The sequence below is a fragment of the Hemiscyllium ocellatum genome, unplaced genomic scaffold, assembly GCF_020745735.1.
Source record: "Hemiscyllium ocellatum isolate sHemOce1 unplaced genomic scaffold, sHemOce1.pat.X.cur. scaffold_999_pat_ctg1, whole genome shotgun sequence".
NCBI lineage: Eukaryota > Metazoa > Chordata > Chondrichthyes > Orectolobiformes > Hemiscylliidae > Hemiscyllium > Hemiscyllium ocellatum.
Genome location: NW_026869348.1, coordinates 94,401 through 106,863, shown reverse-complemented (window position 1 = coordinate 106,863; position 12,463 = coordinate 94,401). Strand labels below are relative to the sequence as shown.

General features: G+C 61.6%; 1 protein-coding gene across 1 annotated transcript in view; it reads right to left on the bottom strand.

Moving 5' to 3' along the window:
• LOC132815006 (disintegrin and metalloproteinase domain-containing protein 12-like) overlaps positions 1-12,463 on the bottom strand; it is a gene marked incomplete at its 3' end in the record, with an annotated part of 130,937 nt that overhangs the window by 34,742 nt on the left and 83,732 nt on the right. The window contains exon 9 of the mRNA XM_060823623.1: positions 2,476-2,642. Within this exon, the coding sequence (XP_060679606.1) occupies positions 2,476-2,642 (167 nt within the window). The remainder of the gene's footprint in view (positions 1-2,475; positions 2,643-12,463) is intronic.

Sequence of the window (12,463 nt, the reverse complement as noted above, 5' to 3'; positions counted from 1 at the left end):
ACTGTCACTCTGGGCACCACAGACTGACCCTTACTCTGGGCACCACAGACTCACGGTCACTCTGGGCACCACAGACAGACCGTCACTCTGGGCACCACAGACAGACTGTCACTCTGGGCACCACAGACTGACCCTCATTCTGGGCACCACAGACTCACGGTCACTCTGGGCACCACAGACTCACGGTCACTCTGGGCACCGCAGACAGACCCTCACTCTGGGCACCACAGACACACGGTCACTCTGGGCACCACAGACACACGGTCACTCTCGGCACCACAGACAGACCCTCACTCTGGGCACCACAGACACACGGTCACTCTGGGCACCGCAGACTGACCCTCACTCTGGGCTCCACAGACACACTGTCACTCTGGGCACCACAGACACACGGTCACTCTGGGCACCACAGACACACGGTCACTCTGGGCACCACAGACACACGGTCACTCTGGGCACCGCAGACAGACCCTCACTCTGGGCACCATAGACACACGGTCACTCTGGGCACCACAGACTCACGGTCACTCTGGGCACCACAGACTGACCCTCACTCTCGACACCGCAGACACACGGTCACTCTGGGCACCACAGACAGACTGTCACTCTGGGCACCACAGACTGACCCTTACTCTGGGCACCACAGACTCACGGTCACTCTGGGCACCACAGACAGACCGTCACTCTGGGCACCACAGACAGACTGTCACTCTGGGCACCACAGACAGACTGTCACTCTGGGCACCACAGACTGACCCTCATTCTGGGCACCACAGACTCACGGTCACTCTGGGCACCACAGACTGACCCTCACTCTGGGCACCACAGACAGACTGTCACTCTGGGCACCACAGACTGACCCTCACTCTGGGCACCACAGACACACTGTCACTCTGGGCACCACAGACAGACGGTCACTCTGGGCACCACAGACTGACCCTCACTCTGGGCACCACAGACACACTGTCACTCTGGGCACCACAGACAGACGGTCACTCTGGGCACCACAGACAGACGGTCACTCTGGGCACCACAGACACACGGTCACTCTCGGCACCACAGACAGACCCTCACTCTGGGCACCACAGACACAGTGTCATTCTGTGAACCCCAGTGCATGTGTGCTCCATGACCCTTTGAAAGTTGCTGCCAACCACTAATACCCTAAAGGAGAAGTGAATGAGCTCCCAATCCCAACAGAGATGGTACAATCTGTCAGTTGGCTGGCATAGTCAACATGGCTTTGTGCGTGGGACAGCTGAGAAGTGGCAGATGGAGTTTAATTCAGATAAATGCGAGGTGCTGCATTTTGGGAAAGCAAATCTTAGCAGGACTTATACACTTAATGGTAAGGTCCCAGAGAGTGCTGCTAAACAAAGAGACCCTGGAGTGCAGGTTCATAGCTCCTTGAAAGTGGAGTCGCAGGTAGATAGGATAGTGAAGGAGGAGTTTGGTATGCTTTCCTTTATTGGTCAGAGTATTGAGTACAGGAGTTGGGAGGTCATGTTGTGGCTATGCAGGACATTGGTTAGGTCACTGTTGGAATATTGTGTGCAATTCTGGTCTCCTTCCTATTTGAAAGATGTGAAACTTGAAAGAGTTCAGAAAAGATTTACAAGGATGTTGCCAGGGTCAGAGGATTTGAGCGATAGGGAGAGGCTGAACAGACTGGGGCTGTTTTCCCTGGAGCGTCGGAGGCTGAGGGGTGGCCTTATAGAGGTTTACAAATTTATGAGGGGCATAGATAGGATAAATAGGCGAAGTCTTTTCCAGAACTAGAGGGCACAGATTTAGGGTGAGAGGGGAAAGATATAAAAGAGACCTAAGGGGCAACTTTTTCACTAAGAGGGTGGTATGTGTATGGAATGAGCTGCCAGAGGATGTGGTGGAGGCTGGTACAATTACAACATTTAAGAGGCGTTTGGATGGGTATATGAGCAGGAAGGGTTTGGAGGGATATGGGCCGGGTGCTGGCAGGTGGGACTAGATTGGGTTGGGATATCTGGCCGGCATGGACAGGTTGGACCGAAGGGTCTGTTTCCATGCTGTATATCACTATGACTCTATGAGATCAACGCCCACATACAGATGGGTCCTCTCGATCGGGACTGTCACTCCAGCATTGGTCCCTTCAGCCACAAGTGACATTGCCTCAGGGAAGCAGAAAGCTGGAACAATGAGGATGCAACTCATGGTCACAGGGAAGGGGCCTCACTATGCTTTTCAACGAATGCCTTATCAAAAAGATTTGTTCTTTTCACTGAAAAGAAACAATTCAGGTCACACAGTTCCCAGTCAAGACCATCAAAACATGATGAAATGTAACATTATCACGATGTTCATTCAGCACTCAGTCAGCACAAATTCAACCAAACACATTTCCCAGCCCAGTCCACAGCCTTTAACTGATGAGGAATAACCATGACAGTCTGCTGGCCTGGGTCAGTTTGTGAACATTGGGTACAAGCTACTCACGTGACAAGATGGGCGTTGTCATTGCGCAGTCGAGGGAGAAGGGACGTCTCTCTCCAGTGGAGAAAATGGTTCATGGTTCTGGAAGGATTACTGTCAATGGGGATCTGGTTGGTGGTCCATACCTCCACACCAATAAGAGCAATCCAAACTTTAAACGGTCTGTAATACTGGAGAGAAGAGCAGTGTGAAGAGAGTGAATTCACCTGAACCTTATCAGGTCAATTCAGCTGAGAACTGACCTCCAACTCTCACTCAAATCAGTTCTCAGTTGGAGACATCGGCCACTCAGTAATATCGAGCTGATGAACAGACATCCTCCAGCAAGGACAGCTGACAAGCCCTTACCTTTCATCGCTCACGGGATATGGGGGTCACTGGCTGGGGCCTGTCCCTATCTGCCCCTGAACCGGTTATGGACCAGGCCAAAGGACACAAAATATTTCAAGGAAATAGCCCAGATCTGAACATGACGAGTCATTTTCAGCAGGTGGAACCCCCAACAATCCAGGAGGGACAGAGCTAATTAAAACATCAACTTATAAACAAACAGAATTTAGTTACAATATTACCAAATGGAACAGGAATAAACAGAGAATTGATACAAAGCTCAGTGATCTGAAAACCCAACAGATTATACAAACTTAATGATGCTATTCCTAATCACTGCCACAGTCCCCAGAATCACCCCATGGGCTACACAACCAAAATCAAACACACACACACACAGGGACAGGACCCTCACACAGGGACAGGACCCCCACACACACAGGGACAGGACCCACACACACACAGGGACAGGACCCTCACACAGGGACAGGACCCCCACACACACAGGGACAGGACCCACACACATACAGGGACAGGGCCCTCACACACACAGGGACAGGGCCCCCACACACACAGGGACAGGGACAGGACGCTCACACACACACAGGGACAGGACCCTCACACAGGGACAGGACCCTCCCACACACAGGGACAGGACCCTCACTCACACACACAGGGACAGGGCCCTCACTCACACACACAGGGACAGGGACAGGACCCTCACACACACAGGGACAGGACCCTCACACAGGGACAGGACCCTCCCACACACAGGGACAGGACCCTCACACAGGGACAGGACCCTCACACACACAGGGACAGGACCCTCACACAGGGACAGGACCCTCCCACACACAGGGACAGGACCCTCACTCACACACACAGGGACAGGGACAGGACCCTCACACACACAGGGACAGGACCCTCACACAGGGACAGGACCCTCACACACACAGGGACAGGACCCTCCCACACACAGGGACAGGACCCTCACACAGGGACAGGACCCTCACACACACAGGGACAGGACCCTCACACACACAGGGACAGGGCCCTCACACTCACAGGGACAGGGCCCTCACACAGGGACAGGACCCTCACACTCACAGGGACAGGACCCTCACACACACAGGGACAGGACCCTCCCACACACAGGGACAGGACCCTCACACAGGGACAGGACCCTCACACACACAGGGACAGGGCCCTCACACACACAGGGACAGGACCCTCACACACACACAGGGACAGGACCCTCACACACACACAGGGACAGGACCCTCACACACACACAGGGACAGGGCCCTCACACACACAGGGACAGGACCCTCACACACACAGGGACAGGACCCTCACACACACAGGGACAGGACCCTCACACAGGGACAGGACCCTCACACACACACACAGGGACAGGGCCCCACACACACACACACAGGGACAGGGCCCTCACACACACACACACAGGGACAGGCCCCTCACACACACAGGGACAGGGACAGGGCCCTCACACACACACAGGGACAGGGCCCCCACACACACACAGGGACAGGGCCCCACACACACACACGGGGACAGGGCCCCCACACACACAGGGACAGGGCCCCCACACACACAGGGACAGGGCCCCCACACACACACACAGGGACAGGGCCCTCACACACACACACAGGGACAGGGCCCTCACACACACACAGGGACAGGGCCCTCACACACACACACACAGGGACAGGGACAGGACTCACACACACACAGGGACAGGGCCCCCACACACACACACAGGGACAGGGCCCTCTCACACAAACACAGGGACAGGGCCCTCACACACACACAGGGACAGGGCCCTCACACACACAGGGACAGGGACAGGGCCCTCACACACACACAGGGACAGGGCCCCCCACACACACACAGGGACAGGGCCCCCCCACACACAGGGACAGGGCGCTCACACACACACACAGGGACAGGGCCCTCACACACACACACAGGGACAGGGACAGGACTCACACACACACACGGACAGGACCCTCACACACACAGGGACAGGGCCCTCACACACACAGGGACAGGGCCCTCACACACACACAGGGACAGGGACAGGACCCTCACACACACAGGGACAGGGCCCCACACACACACACACGGGGACAGGGCCCCACACACACAGGGACAGGGCGCTCACACACACACACAGGGACAGGGCCCTCACACACACACACAGGGACAGGGACAGGACTCACACACACACACGGACAGGACCCTCACACACACAGGGACAGGGCCCTCACACACACAGGGACAGGGCCCTCACACACACACAGGGACAGGGCCCTCACACACACACAGGGACAGGGCCCTCACACACACACAGGGACAGGGCCCCCACACACACACAGGGACAGGGCCCCCACACACACAGGGACAGGGACTGGGCCCTCACACACACACAGGGACAGGGCCCCACACACACACACCGGGACAGGGCCCTCACACACACACACGGGGACAGGGCCCTCACACACACACATGGGGACAGGGCCCCCACACACACACATGGGGACAGGGCCCCCACACACACACACGGGGACAGGGCCCTCACACACACAGGGACAGGGACAGGACCCTCACACACACACAGGGACAGGGACAGGGCCCTCACACACACACAGGGACAGGGACAGGGCCCTCAAACACACACAGGGACAGGGACAGGGCCCTCACACACACAGGGACAGGGCACTCACACACACACAGGGACAGGGACAGGGCCCTCACACACACACAGGGACAGGGCCCTCACACACACAGGGACAGGGCCCCCACACACACACAGGGACAGGGCCCCACACACACACAGGGACAGGGACAGGGCCCTCACACACACAGGGACAGGGCCCCCACACACACACAGGGACAGGGACCGGGCCCTCACACACACAGGGACAGGGCCCCCTCACACACACAGGGACAGGGCCCCCACACACACACAGGGACAGGGCCCTCACACACACAGGGACAGGGCCCCCCCACACACAGGGACAGGGCCCTCACACACACAGGGACAGGGCCCTCACACACACAGGGACAGGGCCCTCACACACACGGGACAGGGCCCTCACACACACGGGGACAGGGCCCTCACACACACACAGGGACAGGGACAGGGCCCTCACACACACAGGGACAGGCCCTCACACACACAGGGACAGGGCCCTCACACACACACAGGGACAGGGACAGGGCCCTCACACACACAGGGACAGGGCCCACACACACACACACAGGGACAGGGCCCACACACACACACACAGGGACAGGCCCACACACACACACACAGGGACAGGGACAGGGCCCTCACACACACAGGGACAGGGCCCCCACACACACACAGGGACAGGGCCCCCACACACACACAGGGACAGGGCCCCCCACACACACAGGGACAGGGACAGGGCCCTCACACACACAGGGACAGGGCCCCCACACACACACAGGGACAGGGCCCTCACACACACAGGGACAGGGCCCCCCCACACACAGGGACAGGGCCCTCACACACACAGGGACAGGACCCCCACACACACGGGGACAGGGCCCCCACACACACGGGGACAGGGCCCCCACACACACACACACGGGGACAGGGCCCCCACACACACACACACGGGGACAGGGCCCTCACACACACACACACGGGGACAGGGCCCTCACACACACACACGGGGACAGGGCCCCCACACACACACGGGGACAGGGCCCTCACACACACAGGGACAGGGACAGGGCCCTCACACACACAGGGACAGGGACAGGGCCCTCACACACACACAGGGACAGGGCCCCACACACACACACGGGGACAGGGCCCCCACACACACACGGGGACAGGGCCCTCACACACACAGGGACAGGGACAGGGCCCTCACACACACACAGGGACAGGGACAGGGCCCTCACACACACACAGGGACAGGGACAGGGCCCCCACACACACACAGGGACAGGGCCCTCACACACACAGGGACAGGGCCCCCCCACACACAGGGACAGGGCCCTCACACACACAGGGACAGGACCCCCACACACACGGGGACAGGGCCCCCACACACACGGGGACAGGGCCCCCACACACACACACACGGGGACAGGGCCCCCACACACACACACACGGGGACAGGGCCCTCACACACACACACACGGGGACAGGGCCCTCACACACACACACGGGACAGGGCCCCCACACACACACACGGGGACAGGGCCCTCACACACACAGGGACAGGGACAGGGCCCTCACACACACAGGGACAGGGACAGGGCCCTCACACACACACGGGGACAGGGCCCCCACACACACACACGGGGACAGGGCCCCCACACACATACACGGGGACAGGGCCCTCACACACACAGGGACAGGGACAGGGCCCTCACACACACACAGGGACAGGGACAGGGCCCTCACACACACACAGGGACAGGGACAGGGCCCTCACACACACAGGGACAGGGCCCTCACACACACACAGGGACAGGGCCCACACACACACACAGGGACAGGGCCCCCACACACACAGGGACAGGGACAGGGCCCTCACACACACACAGGGACAGGGCCCCCACACACACACACGGGGACAGGGCCCCCACACACACACACGGGGACAGGGCCCCCACACACATACACGGGGACAGGGCCCTCACACACACAGGGACAGGGACAGGGCCCTCACACACACACAGGGACAGGGACAGGGCCCTCACACACACAGGGACAGGGCCCTCACACACACACAGGGACAGGGCCCCCACACACACACAGGGACAGGGCCACCACACACACACAGGGACAGGGCCACCACACACACACAGGGACAGGGCCCTCACACACACACAGGGACAGGGCCCTCACACACACACAGGGACAGGGCCCTCACACACACAGGGACAGGGCCCTCACACACACACAGGGACAGGGCCCTCACACACACAGGGACAGGGACAGGGCCCTCACACACACACAGGGACAGGGCCCCCACACACACACACGGGGACAGGGCCCCCACACACATACACGGGGACAGGGCCCTCACACACACAGGGACAGGGACAGGGCCCTCACACACACACAGGGACAGGGACAGGGCCCTCACACACACAGGGACAGGGCCCTCACACACACACAGGGACAGGGCCCACACACACACACAGGGACAGGGCCCCCACACACACACAGGGACAGGGCCCTCACACACACACAGGGACAGGGCCCTCACACACACACAGGGACAGGGCCCTCACACACACAGGGACAGGGACAGGGCCCTCACACACACACAGGGACAGGGCCCTCACACACACACAGGGACAGGGTCCACACACACACACAGGGACAGGGCCCTCACACACACAGGGACAGGGCCCTAACACACACACAGGGACAGGGCCCCCACACACACACACGGGGACAGGGCCCCCCACACACACACACGGGGACAGGGCCCCCACACACACACACACAGCGACAGGGCCCTCACACACACACACAGCGACAGGGCCCTCACACACACACACAGGGACAGGGCCCTCACACACACACACAGGGACAGGGACAGGACTCACACACACACACGGACAGGACCCTCACACACACAGGGACAGGGCCCTCACACACACAGGGACAGGGCCCTCACACACACAGGGACAGGGCCCTCACACACACACAGGGACAGGGACAGGACCCTCACACACACAGGGACAAGGCCCCCACACACACACACGGGGACAGGCCCCCACACACACACACAGGGACAGGGCGCTCACACACACACACAGGGACAGGGCGCTCACACACACACACAGGGACAGGGACAGGACTCACACACACACACGGACAGGACCCTCACACACACAGGGACAGGGCCCTCACACACACACAGGGACAGGGACAGGACCCTCACACACACAGGGACAGGGCCCTCACACACACACAGGGACAGGGCCCTCACACACACACAGGGACAGGGCCCCCACACACACACAGGGACAGGGCCCTCACACACACAGGGACAGGGACTGGGCACTCACACACACACAGGGACAGGGCCCCCACACACACACACGGGGCCAGGGCCCCCACACACACACACGGGGACAGGGCCCTCACACACACACACGGGGACAGGGTCCCCACACACACACACGGGGACAGGGCCCTCACACACACAGGGACAGGGACAGGACCCTCACACACACAGGGACAGGGACAGGGCCCTCACACACACACAGGGACAGGGACAGGGCCCTCACACACACACAGGGACAGGGCCCTCACACACACAGGGACAGGGCCCCCACACACACACATGGACAGTGCCCTCACACACACAGGGACAGGGCCCCCCCCACACACACAGGGACAGTGCCCTCACACACACAGGGACAGGGCCCCCCCACACACAGGGACAGGGCCCCAACACACACAGGGACAGGGCCCTCACACACACAGGGACAGGGCCCTCACACACACGGGGACAGGACCCCCACACACACGGGGACAGGGCCCCCACACACACACACGGGGACAGGGCCCTCACACACACACACGGGGACAGGGCCCCCACACACACACACGGGGACAGGGCCCTCACACACACAGGGACAGGGACAGGGCCCTCACACACACAGGGACAGGGCCCTCACACACACAGGGACAGGGCCCTCACACACACACACAGGGACAGGGACAGGAATCACACACACACAGGGACAGAGACAGCACCCTCACACACACAGGGACAGGGCCCTCACACACACACAGGGACAGGGACAGGACCCTCACACATAGGGACAGAGCCCACACACACACACACAGGGACAGGGACAGGACCCTCACTCACACAGGGACAGGGCCCCCACACACACAGGGACAGGGCCCTCACACACACAGGGACAGGGACAGGGACAGGACCCTCACACACACAGGGACAGAGCCCACACACACACACAGGGACAGGGCCCCCCCACACACAGGGACAGGGCCCCAACACACACAGGGACAGGGCCCCCCCACACACGGGGACAGGGCCCCCACACACACACACGGGGACAGGGCCCCCACACACACAGGGACAGGGCCCCACACACACACACAGGGACAGGGCCCTCACACACACACACAGGGACAGGGCCCTCACACACACACACACAGGGACAGGGACAGGACTCACACACACACACGGACAGGACCCTCACACACACAGGGACAGGGCCCTCACACACACACAGGGACAGGGACAGGGCCCTCACACACACACAGGGACAGGCCCCCACACACACACAGGGACAGGGCCCTCACACACACAGGGACAGGGACTGGGCCCTCACACACACACGGGGACAGGGCCCCCACACACACACACGGGGACAGGGCCCCCACACACACACACGGGGACAGGGCCCTCACACACACACACCGGGACAGGGCCCCCACACACACACACACCGGGACAGGGCCCTCACACACACAGGGACAGGGCCCCAACACACACAGGGACAGGGCCCTCACACACACAGGGACAGGGCCCTCACACACACGGGGACAGGACCCCCACACACACGGGGACAGGGCCCCCACACACACACACGGGGACAGGGCCCTCACACACACACACGGGGACAGGGCCCCCACACACACACACGGGGACAGGGCCCTCACACACACACACGGGGACAGGGACAGGGCCCTCACACACACAGGGACAGGGCCCTCACACACACACACAGGGACAGGGACAGGAATCACACACACACAGGGACAGAGACAGCACCCTCACACACACAGGGACAGGGCCCTCACACACACACAGGGACAGGGACAGGACCCTCACACATAGGGACAGAGCCCACACACACACACACAGGGACAGGGACAGGACCCTCACTCACACAGGGACAGGGCCCCCACACACACAGGGACAGGGCCCTCACACACACAGGGACAGGGACAGGGACAGGACCCTCACACACACAGGGACAGAGCCCACACACACACACAGGGACAGGGCCCCCCCACACACAGGGACAGGGCCCCAACACACACAGGGACAGGGCCCCCCCACACACAGGGACAGGGCCCCCACACACACACACGGGGACAGGGCCCCCACACACACACACGGGGACAGGGCCCCCACACACACAGGGACAGGGCGCTCACACACACACACAGGGACAGGGCCCTCACACACACACACAGGGACAGGGACAGGACTCACACACACACACGGACAGGACCCTCACACACACAGGGACAGGGCCCTCACACACACACAGGGACAGGGACAGGGCCCTCACACACACACAGGGACAGGCCCCACACACACACAGGGACAGGGCCCTCACACACACAGGGACAGGGACTGGGCCCTCACACACACACGGGGACAGGGCCCCCACACACACACACGGGGACAGGGCCCCCACACACACACACGGGGACAGGGCCCTCACACACACACACGGGGACAGGGCCCTCACACACACACACGGGGACAGGGCCCCCACACACACACACGGGGACAGGGCCCTCACACACACACACGGGGACAGGGACAGGGCGCTCACACACACACAGGGACAGGGCCCTCACACACACACAGGGACAGGGACAGGGCCCTCACACACACAGGGACAGGGCCCTCACACACACAGGGACAGGGCCCTCACACACACACAGGGACAGGGACAGGGCCCTCACACACACAGGGACAGGACCCACACACACACACAGGGACAGGGACAGGGCCCTCACACACACAGGGACAGGGCCCCCACACACACACACAGGGACAGGGCCCTCACACACACAGGGACAGGGCCCCCCCACACACAGGGACAGGGCCCCAACACACACAAGGACAGGGCCCCAACACACACAGGGACAGGACCCACACACACACACGGGGACAGGGCCCGCACACACACACACGGGACAGGGCCCTCACACACACACACGGGGACAGGGCCCCCACACACACACACGGGGACAGGGCCCTCACACACACACACGGGGACAGGGCCCTCACACACACAGGGACAGGGACAGGACCCTCACACACACAGGGACAGGGACAGGACCCACACACACACAGGGACAGGGACAGGGCCCTCACACACACAGGGACAGGGCCCTCACACACACACACACACACAGGGACAGGGACAGGACTCACACACACACAGGGACAGAGACAGCACCCTCACACACACAGGGACAGGGCCCTCACACACACACAGGGACAGGGACAGGACCCTCACACACACAGGGACAGGGCCCTCACACACACACAGGGACAGGGACAGGGCCCACACACACACACAGGGACAGGCCCCCACACACCCACAGGGACAGGGCCCTCACACACACAGGGACAGGGACTGGGCCCTCACACACACACGGGGACAGGGCCCCCACACACACACACGGGGACAGGGCCCTCACACACACACACGGGGACAGGGCCCTCACACACACACACGGGGACAGGGCCCCCACACACACACACGGGGACAGGGCCCTCACACACACACACGGGGACAGGGACAGGGCGCTCACACACACACAGGGACAGGGCCCTCACACACACACAGGGACAGG